Genomic DNA, 14,857 nt, shown 5'->3' on the forward strand with positions numbered 1-14,857 from the left:
CTCACGACTTTTCCTAAAATTTCTTGCTGAATTCGTGTGATTTTATTTTTTATTTTTTTTAAATTTAGAGTACCTGATGTGTTTTTGTTAAGATTTAAAAATATAACACGCTTTGATCTGCTTTATACTCTGATTCCTATCCATCCATTTTCTAAAGCGCTTGTCTTCATAAGAGTTACGGGTTTTTAATCATTATTTTTAATCATGTATTATTTTCTGAGTCTCTCCCAGCTGGACGTACCAAGCTGCATGCATGCTTTTGGAATATGGGAGGCAACCTATAAACGCCGCATGAGGGCCAACCTCTCAACTGTGAGGCAGACGTGATCACCACTAGGCTCACCGTGTTGCTCTTTATGAAAGTAAAGCAGTAATACATTTTCAATTTTGTTTTAAATATAATAAAGAGGGTGCATGAAGAAAAATTATGAGTAATGGAGCTCTTCATGTCCTCATATACAGTAGGCTACTGTGCTCATATTGCTCCATAGAGCTGACATACCTGTAATTGCCAACTTGTCAGACAAAGGCACCCTCTTGTGGTTAAATGCTAAACTTCGGCCTACATGTCATCTATGGTACCTTAAAATACTGTCAGGCCTAAAAATATTTATAAACTGGCCACATTTTGAGTTAAATATCATTTATTTATTATTTTTATTGATTTCACCATGGGTGACAGGCCCTTCCAGATAGTCACCCTGCGGCTCTGTTGGAATGCCCTTTTAGAGACCCTGAGGGCTCCACAAAATGTGGAGGTCTCTCATTCTCTGCCTTTGACAAGTATACTTGTCAATTGTATTTTTTAGAGCGGAGATAAATGGAAGCTAATCTGACTGCTCCACAGTAAATGTCAAACTTGGAAACAACTTTACTGATGCCCAACCACCGGTAGATGACATCATTGCCCTATTTTATACGAAATAAACACAGTTTTAGGGTCCATGGGAGAAATGGCTGTATTTTGGCAAACCTACATTTTTCTACTGTCAATTGTAAAAGAACCGGAAATGTAGGCAGTCTATTCTGTCATTTGGTAAATTCAGTTTATATATAATTATTGAACGTAATATCACATGAGTATTAAAAATTTTGAAATTTTCAAAAATGGCTGGCAGTGAATGAGTTTTAAAAAAAGGCTTTAAGACCTTTCTTTTCAAATAGGCACGTATATATATAACAGATTTTAGACTTTTAACTGTTTTATTGCCTGTAATTTGTTTACCCTCATCTGTAGCAGTTTGAGATTTGTTTGAAAGACAAAGTGCATTACAAATTAAATTTATTATTATTATTATTATTATTATTATTATATATTTGGTTGTGTTATGTACTGGAAGTGACCTAAGAATTTTTATAAATGATTATTATTTTTAAAATAATTATCTATGAATTTTGGTGTCCTTTCCCATAGCTGTTTAGTTTATCTTGATATTTGAAGTGCAAAGTACAAAACGGTCGTGATTTGATTTGTGTACACTAACTCTCACAGCGGATGTTGCGTGGGAATCGTCACATCCTTTTCCTGCATGACTTGCATGAAGGCAAGCCAACATTTCAATTCATTTTTACAATGGGGGCACAAGTCGTCGCCTTCTTCTTTACTGCTGCCTCCTTTTTTACTGCCTCCACCGCCACTGCAGATCAAGGTATACTAAAGAATGTTGTCTTTGCATAATAGTTTTCGGTTCTCTTTCCTGAATGACTATGCAGTTTCATTTTGATTTGACTTTCACAGCATGCCAAACAGTTGTAGTCGTAGGCCCAGAAATCCAAACTGAAGAAGGATTTAAATTCACCATTCCCGTCGCTAGAGGCCAAATTTTTGTTTCTCAAAATGAGGTATTTTGATTTTAATCTCTATTTTATTGTTGTTTTAATTCACTCAACTGGTTCTTGTTTAAAATGTGAAACTGCTGCCACTAAACTGGTTCTTCAAATGTTCGCTGAGCCTGTGAACCTTTTGTCTTTTCTCATGAAGCACATTTTCTCAACAGAAAAGTATTGCTCATGGCAACTTGAGTTCAAATACACCAACTTTTACCTGGAGTGAAGAAGTACTATTTATGGATAACAATTCCATCATCACAAAATATTTTAGGGACACCGAAGTAAAGGTGGTGTATCGCGATGTAAGTGCTGTTATTTCCACTATTGCATTTTAAACCTGACTATATGTGTTTGTGTGATTTTGTGAAACGTGGATTCTGTCATGACCAATTTTACTTCCTTTTTTTTTTTTTTTTACTATTTCAGGAGCGTGGTGAATGGCAAGATAATTGCATACTCTACAAAGCTAATGGTATGGACGCAAGAAACCCTTACACGTGTATGAGCGTGTGACTATGTAGATGTCTGTTTTTAGGGGCAAATATAACAACTGATTCCTTTGATTTGGGCATTGGAAGCTATTGCAGTCTCAATTAGCTTTTTCATTTGTAGGAGAATTGTACATCATTTATATAGTGATTTTCCACCTTACAAGGCGTTCAAAGCTACCAAGACTACTGACTACTGATGACGCAGTATCAGGAGCAACTGGGGGTTCAGTATGTTGTGCAAGGAAACAGTATTTGGTCACGCCTTCTATCACAGCAGTCTCCGATTGGCCAGTTCTGTTGTGCTGTGACAAGTTCTGAAATAATATCCATCCATCCATTTAGTGAACCACCTATTCCCACTAGGGTTGCGGGTGCCGTATCCTATCCTAGTGGTTTTGGGGCAAGACGCGGGGTATGAGCTGGTTGCCAGCCAATCACAGGGCACACATAGACAAACAACCATCCACATTGTAGTTAGTTAGTACATTTTAATAGTATTTTATTGTCAGGCCATACAGACAGTTTTAACATACTGAGTGTGGCGGTTTAACATACTGTGTGAATGGCAAACTCCAACTTAAATGTCTTTTCTCACACAGAGATGCCTGACGAGAGTACGCCACTGAACATCACCAGAGGTCCTGACATAAACAACAGAAGACCGCTTAGTGAGTATTTAAGGATTCATTCGGCTTGTGTGTTTTTTCATCACAGAAGGTGATGGCATCGAGGAAAACATGATGTAGGAAATTGCCAAACATGTCTATGTTCTGGTTGCGAAGAACAAAGGTGCTAAATATGACAGATGGATAGAATAGACACTAAGAAGTCTATTTCTGCTGACTTGGTCTCCTATGCAAATAGTCACTAGCAACCTGAACCTGACTAAGGGCCATACTTAACCATGTAAAATGTTGATATTCTGGACAACGTGAGATTTATTGGACTGTGAAAAATAGTTCCCAAGATGTCCTGAATTAGCTGAACATTTTGATGTTGAAATGGTTTGACTGGGTTTAGACAAGTGGAAGGTATCGGACAAAGAAAACATGTAACTGGTATTGATTTTAGAGGTTCTATACTGCAGAATGTAAAGTAGCCTCAGTAGGATGAAGGAGCTAATAACATCTGCTGTATGTTGTTCACATAGGAATTGGACTGATCTTTGCTGTGTTGCTTTTCATCCCCGTCTGTGTTGCGATAATCATAAGGTGATATGAGGCTTTCCTACATTCCTACACCTCACTCCACCATGTTGCGTTTATTACGATGACTCAGTGTCAGTTAATGTGTTTCCTTTAACAACAGGGCCCTCAATGGAGTTGCAACACCTTGTGACTGCTTCAAACATAGGTTAGTACACACTCTGTGTGAGCTCATTTTTAATCAGGTATTATTTTCTGGGATCTTTACAAGTACAGTAATACTTTTTTTTATTTATTTTTTATTTTTTTCCCCTGTCACAAGGATTGACATTGAGAAAATCTAACAAGGAAGTTGATGTTAAACAGAAACTAATATTTTTGTTCAACTTGAGTCATAGCAAATGTTCAAACATGATTCTGCAAGAAGTGATAATTCAAGAAGTGATAATTCAGAAACAGGGTGAGGGGATGGGGATCCCTTGACTTACTTGGATCATATCTTACATCTTTTCTGTTTTTCGGGCCCCATAAGTTAGAGCCTGTGCCCTTTACCAGCTGTGTTCAAAATTTGCAATAAACAATCTTGTATCATTTCAAAAAAGTGCAGAACTACAAATAGGGGTCAGCTTGTCAACAGCACAAAACAATAAACCAATGATTCCTCCCTTGATGCACAGTATAATCCATCAATGTTTTTTTGTTTGTTTACAAATAAAATGTGTAATATTACAAGGAAAAACTGTACTTTTGAAATGAACTTTTTTGAATAAACTGGTTAAAGTGCACCTCAAGTTATAAAAAAAATGTTCCCGTGAAAGGGGCCCTTGGGCCCAACCAGTTTGACAAGTCTTCATCCAGACACTGTAGTGTGATTACAGTGTCCTGAACTTTAGCCTCTGAATCACTTTACAGATTGCCACTCTGTTAATTAATGTGTCAATTGATGCATTATTATTATTACCTTGAGTGTTTGAATCCACACAATTCAGCTCTTTCGAACCGCATAAGCAGTCTGCGACCTGAAGAGCTATACGGAGTGGACAACTTCGTTTGTCCACCACTGACAAAAATCAAAAATAATAATTGTTAATTGTTTGAAAGTTGTTTTAACGTTAACACTCATCACGGTTCATTCTCCTCCAGCACACAATGGTCACTTCTCTGAGGAAGTCAAAGTTGAGCTCCAAGTGATGCTGAAACAATCAGGCGCTTATTTTTTTATTATTATTTTTTAACATACAAAAAAAGAAACATGAGGGCAAGGTCAAGTTGAACTTGTGGATGACTTCAATGTCTCCATTGTTGTTGCTTGTGTCTGCAGGGCTGCTGGCCAAAATTCGGTTTGACTTCGTTCTTCTGTGCCAGTAAGTACATTTCTTCTTGTCTCTGAATATTAACTATCACATCTGTCTGAATCAAATGTGCTCTTGATTTGAAAATGTTTAATTTCATTTTGTTGCTGCAGAGCATTGCCATGGAGACAAAGCCTGGCGAGAGGAACTAAAGGAACATGCATAGAGAGAAAGCAAAGATATTCCTAAGAATATTATATTATATTATATTATATTATATTATATTATATTATATTATATTATATTATATTATATTATATTATATTATATTATAGTATAGTATAGTATAGTATAGTATAGTATAGTATAGTATAGTATAGTATAGTATAGTATAGTTAGCACGTCCTCCTCCCAGTTCTGAGGACTGGGGTTCGAGTCCAGGCTCCGGCCTTCCTGGGTGGAGTTTGCATGTTCTCCCTGTGCCCGCGTGGGTCTTCTCCGGGTACTCCGGTCTCCTCCCACATTGCAAAGACATGCATGGCAGGTTAATTGGGTGCTCCGAATTGTCCCTAGGTGTGCTTGTGAGTGTGGATGGTTGTTCGTCTCTGTGTGCCCTGCGATTGGCTGGCAACCAGTCCAGGGTGTCCCCTGATAGATAGAGATAGGCGCCAGCACCCCCGTGACCCTTATGAGGAATAAGCGGTCAAGAAAATGGATGGATGGATGTATATTCTATTATATTATATTATATTATATTATATTATATTATTTTATTTATATTATATTATATTATATTATATTATATTATATTATATTATATTATATTATATTTAGGGCTGTCAAAGTTAAAGTGTTAATAGATTAATTAATCACAGAAAATTGTCGCATTAATCATGTATTAACGCATATTAATCGCACTATTTTTTTTTACCTCACTTGAAACCTCGAATGTGACCGCGGATGGTTACATTGAAGGCTGCGCAGGTCAGTGATGAGGTCAATGCACGGCATTTCCTACGCCTGTTGTTCCAAAATGGGCGGGGTGACTCCAGTTGGTGTGCTCGCTGGTAAATTTCGCTTTAAAAAACACCCCGACGGGACTTTAGATAAAACAAAAGTAATTTGCATTTAATTGATAATTGCTGAATTGCACCCAATTGATATGATGCTGTTACGATTTGAGCAATACACACACGTATGCAATTGCGCACATGCATTTAATCAATGTTTGCTAATGACATTCATATCATAAAATGCGTTGTCAAAATATTACGGTATTTTGTATTTATTTTATATTACGCCAATACGCAAGTATTTAGCTGATTAATCAAAATTAAAAAGTGTGATTAATCAGATTAAAAATGTTAATCGTTTGACAGCACTAATTATATTATATTATAATATATATCATATAAATACATATAATTATGGACAGGGTATACACTGCTTTTAATGATGTGTGCCATTGGTAACGTGGACAAAGCAATGTTATACCATACTTATATCATATACAATTAGCACAGGCACTAGTAGGAGGGCTGCACAATATATTGAAAAAATAAAATAAAATAGTTGAACATTATCTCGGCTTATCACAATGAATTAACTATGAATACATTGAGCTTTCTTATGTTGCCGCATGAATTTTTTTTTAAATTAGATAATAAAAATGTTGTTTTGATAGGTATATGTTAAATATCGCAATATATCACTATATTCAACAACTATATCATATATCACGTTTTTCCAATATTGTGCATCCCTTATGCTACGTTCTCCCCAAATCCGAAAAGGCGAACTGGAACGCTTCATTCGCGAGCGTTTCACCGCGTAGAGTGTTTTTGAAACGGTTGCCGCTCATTCGCGCTTTCGTGCTCACCGGAGCGGAGGAGGCGTGTCCCTTGGTGAACAAGGAAGTGGAGCACTTTTAGCGAGTCAACAAAAAGTGAGCACCGCCAACTACTTTCACTTCTTTCCTGGGACTAAACAGCCGTGGCACTATTTTCTCCTTTTTTGAGGTACGTGATAGCACTTTCGCTTTTTTTAGTGGCAATCGGGCGGCCGGCATTTGAGCTAAAAATAGCTTTGGTGTTAATAATAAGCACTGCTGCTAACTCGGTACAGTTCAAAAGCAAGTAAACAGACTTACCAGCACTTTCTTGATCATCATTCTGTCACGGCTGGCCATGTTGTTGCGCTCGGGGTGACAATAGAGAGGACGCTGTGTGTGACGTGGCCCATACTCGAAGCCGATTGGCTACCGTGAGGCGAAACGCGAAAAAAGTTCAATTTTTTGAACTTCGACGAATATGCGAATGTGCGGATTTTCGTCGTGAATGTGCGGATTTTTGCTGCTGCGTATTGCGTCCCAACGCACGAAACGCCGCCCCACGCACTTTCGTTCCGTCGCGCGCGAACTCCATTGACTACAATGCAAACGCGCCGCCGAATCGCCGTCCCTTGCTTTTGGTGAGAACGCAGCATAACTAGTAGTGTTGGTAGTGTCATGACAACAGCACAGGTTTAATTCCCAGCCAGCGTCCCAAAACTTGTCCGTGGAGGTCAAATGCTGGAAACAATTACGGAAAAAAAGTCATATATTGCCTTTTTTTAGACACTGCTGCTACTACTACTGCTACTAACAATAATAATCACAATAAAAATATTATTCATAATTTACATTAGTATGATCTTCTGCAATGATACAACGTTAATGCATTATTAATCCTTTTTTTATTGCTTTATGAGTTATATACAATAGCTACCTTTGATTTTGCATAATTGTTAATCTGCTTTTGTTGTTGTTGTTGTTTTTGTCCCGAAAACTCTTTTCCAAAATGTTCCAAGTGCATATGGAATATTTGGAGGACTATGACAGTTTTCTGTTTGTTTTCTCCCACGTCTTAAAAACAACTCGAACCTGTTAAGGGCGGTAGTGGGTGACTGGTTCGCACATCCGCCTCCCAGTTCTGAGGACTCGGGTTCGAGTCCAGGCTCCGGCCTTCCTGGGTTGAGTTTGCATGTTCTCCCCGTGCCCGCGTGGGTCTTCTACGGGTACTCTGGTCTCCTCCCACATTCCAAAGACATGCATGGCAGGTTAATTGGGTGCTCCAAATTGTCCCTGTGATTGGCTGGCAACCGGTTCAGGGTGTATCCCGCCTGCTGCCCATGAGGAACAAGCGGTTCAGAAAGTGGATGGATGAACATGTTCAAGACTTAATTGGGTCTGTCTGAACATTATATCCCACAACAATGTTGTTCAGTTTATTATGTTGATCAGTTTAGTACTTTATCCAAAGCTATATTTTGCTTAGAAAATATATATATATTTTTTGCTAATTGGCCTGATCTTGTGATTAAGACATGTTAGAAACAAGCACTTCAAATATAGTATAATTACTGTAAGGAGAGCAGAAAATATACTACATCCATATATACAGTATCCATACATATTTTTCCCTGTTGTAATTTTTTGCTGTTGTGTTTGAGTTTAAATCTGTGAATGCTTACATATTTGGGAAGTTTGAAATAAATGGTAACAGCAAATATTCCAGTGTGCATTTTTTTCGTTTGGAGGGTGGGGTTGATTTTGGGGATGATATATTTCAAACAGCACAACTTCTTTTAAAAGTCAGGATCAATAACCAAGGAAATTACATAAAATGTTTCAGGTTGTTTGGCTAACCAATGAAATTGGTATGCCCGTAACCAGCTGGAATGGTCAATGTCTGACAAATCTATTGGTTAATCAAGCCAATATGAGCTTAACATACTAGATTGGTAGCTTTTTTTTATTTTTTTATTTTTTATTTACCAATTAATTTTTAGGGTGTATGTACACATTTTGTGTATGTACACATTTTGGGACAAATGATCATGAGTCCCAATAATATGACTCAAAATAAAAAGAATAAAAATAAAATAAAAATCAGGAACATATAAATCTTGTGCCATTGTATATTTGTGTACAAATAAAAAATAATAATATTGTGGACAAACACAGATTAAAAAAAAAATGCCCTTGGATTCCCCCACCTTGATGTGGCCTGATGTATGGCAGTCATTAACTTTAGATGATGACACAAGGGAGAAAGTGCGGGTTCAGGATTAGTTCAGTAGTGTTCTGTTATCTTGTGGGATCTGCTGGGCCTTGATGGGGTCTCTATTTTAAAATTTATTTTAATGTGCACAGACCTTGAGCAAACGCTCCTCTTTAACCTCTTTGAGATAGTGTTTCCAGGTGTGAGGCTTTGTTGTGCAGTTTGAGTGCAGAAATACAAATAAAAATAAAATCAACAGGGGTCTGCGCATAGGCAAAGCTTCGGCGCATCGAATTGGATGAGTTCAGCGTGTGCGTGTGTGTGCGCGTGCGTGCGCCGCTGTCGCTTCTACGCCCGGCTGCATATAATAGCTCCACATGAGCTAATTAGCCACCAAGCAGCTTGTAATGATGCAGCCATGTTTCGGAACAGTCAACGGCAGCCTCCCCCAAAGTGTTCACGCCACATTGAAGGGAAAAGAAAATGCAGTTCGATGCTGTTTTTTTTAATTCCCACAAGCTAGGCATAAAGCAAAAGTCACCTAAAGGTCATGTTCTCTTCTTGAACAACTCTCATCATCACACCTCATGAAAAGATGACGCTGGGGACCACTTGACGCTAGCAACCTTAATTACGCCTGATTGATGCTTTACAAAGTTGACTGAACCAGTATGCGTGGGCATAAACTCCAATAATAACAACTTAGATTTATTTAGTACCTTTCAAGGGGCCCAAGCAGGCCCCGACAGTAATTAAAATGTTGAGTAGTCTATGTTGTAGGAGCACCATGTTAGCTGAAGAGTAGCAAGTGTTGGCTAGCAGTTTATAGCTAGCCAATAACAGTTTGATGGAAGATTTCAGTACGTTAAATGAAAAAATGATGTGTTTAAAAAGATTACAACAACACACCTACATTTACGGACGCTCACCCCCCAATCAGAATGTTCAAGGAGACTTACAGCATTATGCTATTTTTTCTTACAATTTTTAAAAGTTCACAGCTGCCTTAATAAAGGATAAATTTATTGATGTGCCCACATAAAGTAAGCTCCCATATAGGTTTGATTTGCCAAACATTTGACATTTTATGTGTGTGTGTGTGTACCAGACTCGGGCAGGTCGCACTGTCAGCTAAAATTAATTTGTGCAAGCAGCGAACACCTTACCTTTTGATTTTGCCGAGCTTCCGTGTAGTCTGACATCCGGACAAAACCGATGACCACAAAGGTCGAAACAGCTTGTATAGACATTACTGAAATGGGTAAATACAAAATACTAAGTGGCCTTTTATACATATTTATATTGATGTATGTTTCATAAAAGTATTTAAAATGTCTTTTTTTTGTAAAATACGTACTATTTTTTTTACGTACAATTTTTTTGTACACTTTTTTTTTTTTACGCACACTTTTTTTTTAAGTACACATTTTCTATTTTACTGGTGCAATTTCTTTTTACTGGTCCAATTTTTTATTTTTTTTTACGTACAATTTTTTTTTTTTTTTTTTTTACAGGTACACATTTTTTCACAGGTACAAATCATGCGTTTTACAGATACAAATGTATATATATTTTTTTTTACAGGTACCATATTTTTTTACGAGTTACTTTTGCACCATATTTAACTCCATACTTGGCCCTGGCGAGGAAAGTAACCATGGATCCCGAACATCAAAGAAAATGTGTGAAATAAGTGAAAGAGTGAAACCAGACGGTTCGAGATGGAGGGTAACCAAAACCACCAAAATCGTGGAAGGGGAGGGGCGGAGAGGGAATAAGAGAGAGGAAAGAAGGAGAGGGGGAAAAAAACCTGAGCGGGTCGCAAAACAGGGACCTGCTGCTTACAGGTTAGCACACTAACCACTACACCATTCATTCAGTTAGGTTCAGCACCGCATAAGTTTTATTTGTAGTTTACACAAGTGTCAGCCAAAACCACCTGGGATTTTTAGACTGCCAACTGTCATTGCACTTTGGCATTGAAAATGTGAAGGATAATTGATTGCTTTGATCGTTTTCTCAGATTGTGAGAGGCTGGTGCTTGGAGAGCAGAATGACCGAGAATTTCCAAGGGGCGAATGGAGCAAAACACCACTTTGGTGATGTTTTTGTGAGGAATTAGCATTTTAAAATGGCTAAAAGCTCCAAAAAGTTGATTTTTCATGTTACTGTCCCTTTAATACATGAATAAGATGTACCCCTGAAAATGTATTTAAACAAGATGTGTGAACAGCTAACACGTTACCTTTACTGCATCAACAGAAGAGGGAGGACAATACAACGTGTGACAGATGCATGACATCATATTAGATAACGGTAGCCTATTGGGCACATTAGTCACGGAGACGTCATTGTGTCCAAAAAAGTGCATTTAATCTCCACTAAAATACTTATTATAAGCCCCTCGCCCTCAAACTATATAACACTTTCATTATACAATGTCCCTTCATATATATATATATATATATATGATGCTTATATTTGATTGAGAGGAGAGATTTTGAAAAATGTTATTGATTTTATTTGATTGTGCACCTGTACCTCATGAGTGAGTCTTCAAAACTTGTAGTATTTGCATCTCTGTTGTCATCACTCTGGAAACAGAAACATCGTCCATAAGGTTTATACAAACAACAAAAGCAACCTTCATATCGAATGTGTACTTCAAAGGAGAAGTTGTTTGCTTGTAATGTTGCTGGGCCCACAGTTGCCCGCCACAATGCGGCTGTAACCTGCAGGCCGGGTGCATGCATAAAACATGAACCTTGCGTTAGTCAGTCTCTTCATTTATGTGAATTGTGAGGCAGGCGAGCTCCATGTTTACATGCATATTGTGAGCACTGTAAAAAAAAAAATAAAAAAAATAACTACATCAGGTGCACACATTCTGGGCGCTCAGACACACGCTAGTCAAAGTTCTTTAAGATGATACCAGAGAAACATGAGCTGTGCACATTTAGGTTTGTTAATATGACTTCAACAAACGACACGGCAGCAACATGTGGACTGATGGTTTTCTGTTAAATCCTCCATTCACTGCTCAAATTGTATGGAGGACCAAACCTGCCAAAATTCGAAATAAATAAATGACTAAATAAATTAATACATGACTAAATAAATAAATGACTAAAAGTGAAAATAAAAATGAATATAAAAAAATATAATTCCAAAATTATATCTAAAAACATAAATATAAATGGAAAATGATTTTTTATTTTAACTTTTTGTCATTTATTTATTTATTTAGGCATTTATATAGATAGACATTTGAATAACATTTCGACGTGGCTGTACGGCCCAAAACTGCCAAAATAAAAAATAAATAAATAAATAACGGAATAAATAAATGACGAAATAAATAAATAAATTACTAAATAAATAGATAGTGACTTAATAAATAGATAAATAAATGACTAAATAAATATATGACTAAATAATTAAATAAATGTCTAAATAAATAAATAAATGACCAAAAGTGAAAATAAAAACGGATTTATTTCCATTTATATTTATTTATTTATTTTTTAGATATAATTTTGGAATTACATTTTTTTTATATTCATTTTTATTTTCACTTTTAGACATTTATGTATTTATTTAGTCATTTATTTATTCCGAATTTTGGTAGTTTTGGTCCTCCATAAAATTGTGGCGATATTATTGGTGCAATTATTGAGCAACAGTGAGGTCCGTTGTGTGTTCATAAACCATGAAGGATTTTTAAGAAAAACAAACCAAGCTGTGATTGTGTTTGATATTTATTCAGGACTGTCAGCAGCACTGAAACGAAAACCAGTCCTGGAATTTTTCTGACACACTTGTGCAAGCGACTTGAAATTGATGCATTTGTTCTGTTTTTAAACATGCAGTCCTTAATCCTTTCCTGTCTCGCAACCACGGCGGCTGGCATCTAAAAGCTAGCGCTTTAAAAATTGAACCGTGGCGTGTCTTTGGCCTCATAGGGTAGGACAATCACATTTTTCTGTCTCTAACAAAGCCCATTTATTTTAGTGCTTTCCATTGGAAGCGCAACGTGATAACCTCTGCACTGCAAACCACCAACTGAGAGTCATTTGAGACAAAGCGCTGCATCCATCTCCTTATCTCCACATGCAGCCTCACCGCAAATGCAACCACCCACCCCTACCGGACCGAACCCGGGCTATCACTGCGCCGCCCGTGCTGCTATTGATGCTTTCCTCTCTTGGGACTTCTTCAGCAATGCAGAAGGACCCTTTTAAAAAGAGAAGGTATATGTGGACAAAGCTTACAGATGCAGTAGAGTTGAATGCTTAACTAATATTAATGTAACGGAAGGTCTTACTATTGAAATTCATATCAATAATGCACCTAATGTTATAATATGTTGTGTCTATCGGACACCAGGATCTTCACTTGACATATTTAACTCATTCACTGCCAATGACGACTATAGACGTCAAAAATCCAAGCAAACAGCCAGTCCAAATTTTGACAAGAAATTTGAATTTAGTTTTAGTTATTCATTGTTTTCATTCATAGTTATTAATCCCCATTGTTATTAATAACAACAATGACAACAATTTCATTGCTAAGTGCTACCATCGTGCATCGTGATCGGTCTTGGTCTTACTGAGACCGCAAACTGGGTCTCAACCTCCAGAAGTTAATTTAGTCGACTTAAAATTGCTCCTTATTTTTGTCGACTAAAGGTTGGATTAAAACTCAAATACAATCAGGTGACTAAGTTATGACTAAGGCTTTAATTATATTTAGTCAGAAGACTATAACTAAAACTAAATTGAAATTTCTTTTTTTTTTAAATCAAAATTAAATTTAATTATATTTATTTATTTATTTTTCAAAATTAACACCGGCTGTTTGCTTGGATTTTTGACATCTATAGTTGTCATTGGCAGTGAATGAGTTAATGAAAAACTAGCAGATATGCACAAAATAATATTAATAATATTTGGCGACTTTAAAGGGGCTGTCTGCCGGTTTCACTCAGGAAAATGCACTTTTTAAATACAGGATTTAAACAAACAAACTACTTCTCAATTTATAGATATGGGCTTTTCATAACATGTGGGGGTGATTTTGTTCATTGATTTCGGTGCATTTGTGTGGTTGACATCAAATTTCACTCAATGACTGCAAGCTTTTCAAGGATTCTGCTCTTGTTTCGAGAGGCTCTTGAAACTTAACAACTCCTCGGTTGCAACAAAAACGGGTCAAATGCAAGTGAACTGACTCGTCAGCGTGCTGAACATCAACACACTTTGCTCCCTGCTGACAATAAGCTGCAGGCTTGAACAAACAGGAAACTCGTGTACATGGTGTGGGGGTGGCTATAGAAGGAGCGAGACCCAGTGCGCTACTACAAATGAGTTTCCCCTCAGTGTAATCAGAGGTTTGGAAAGCAGGAGAAAGTCCCTCAGCATTAAAAAAAAAAAAAAAAAAAAAAAAAAAAAAAAAAAAAAAAAAAAAAAAAAAGTCTCATCCAACAGCGTGGGCAGCAACCTTCCTCCTGTATAATCATTTAGTACAGTCGTGCAGCCTATGTTTATTGAGATATTAATCCGAGATAAACAAAGCTTTTGACAAAACAAATTAACATCCCTCAATAGAAAGCGCGGCGCTAATGGAGCCTACCGAGACTGATATTAAAAAAGCGGATGAGACGAGAGGAGAAACGTGAGCACGGGAAGGTGCTGGGAAAGACAAAATCAGGCCCAAGGTGCCTAAACGGTGTTTCACCCCGAGCTCTGGAGATCAGCATCAGCACATCATAACAGAGGAGCTAATTGTGGTGATTATGCTGGTAATTAGGCTGCAGATGAGGAGAGCTGTTTTCTGCCCCGTCTGATAACACGCATTCATTTGCTGTCAACTGACCAGGGCCACATTTACTCTGCGTATTGAGGGCTCGCTTGCAAATCCAACTTATGTTCCATTAAAGCTCTATTGCACATGTTCCCTTTTGCAGTGTGAATAATTCAACTGCTTTTTTTTGTATGCACTGCACTACTTTCTTTCATATTTACTTTACTTTAGAAACAAAAACAAACAAACAACCC

At 37.2% G+C, this 14,857-nt stretch overlaps 1 protein-coding gene across 2 annotated transcripts; it reads left to right on the forward strand.

The window, feature by feature from the left end:
* The first annotated feature begins 1,539 nt into the window (after positions 1-1,539).
* LOC144021879 (uncharacterized) lies at positions 1,540-8,306 on the forward strand. Of its 2 annotated transcripts, XM_077526115.1 has the most exons (9): positions 1,540-1,649; positions 1,739-1,842; positions 1,998-2,132; positions 2,257-2,302; positions 2,921-2,989; positions 3,472-3,532; positions 3,630-3,674; positions 4,788-4,830; positions 4,932-8,306. In XM_077526115.1, the coding sequence occupies exons 1-8, from the start codon at positions 1,574-1,576 to the stop codon at positions 4,810-4,812; spliced, it is 561 nt and encodes a 186-aa protein (XP_077382241.1). In that variant the 5' UTR covers positions 1,540-1,573; the 3' UTR covers positions 4,813-4,830; positions 4,932-8,306. The 2 variants fall into 2 exon arrangements, with proteins under 2 accessions (XP_077382241.1, XP_077382233.1); XM_077526107.1 differs by having other exon boundaries at positions 4,788-8,306.
* Positions 8,307-14,857: the final 6,551 nt, after the last annotated feature.

This window comes from Festucalex cinctus, chromosome 1 (genome assembly GCF_051991245.1).
Source record: "Festucalex cinctus isolate MCC-2025b chromosome 1, RoL_Fcin_1.0, whole genome shotgun sequence".
Classification (NCBI taxonomy): domain Eukaryota; kingdom Metazoa; phylum Chordata; class Actinopteri; order Syngnathiformes; family Syngnathidae; genus Festucalex; species Festucalex cinctus.

Coding starts and splice junctions, on each gene's coding strand:
- LOC144021879 (XM_077526107.1), top strand. CDS start 1,574: ATGGGGGCACAAGTCGTCGCCTTCTTCTTTACTGCTGCCTCCTTTTTT. Junction 1,843..1,997: donor TTTTTGTTTCTCAAAATGAG/GTATTTTGATTT, acceptor TTTTCTCAACAG/AAAAGTATTGCTCATGGCAA. Junction 2,133..2,256: donor TAAAGGTGGTGTATCGCGAT/GTAAGTGCTGTT, acceptor TTACTATTTCAG/GAGCGTGGTGAATGGCAAGA.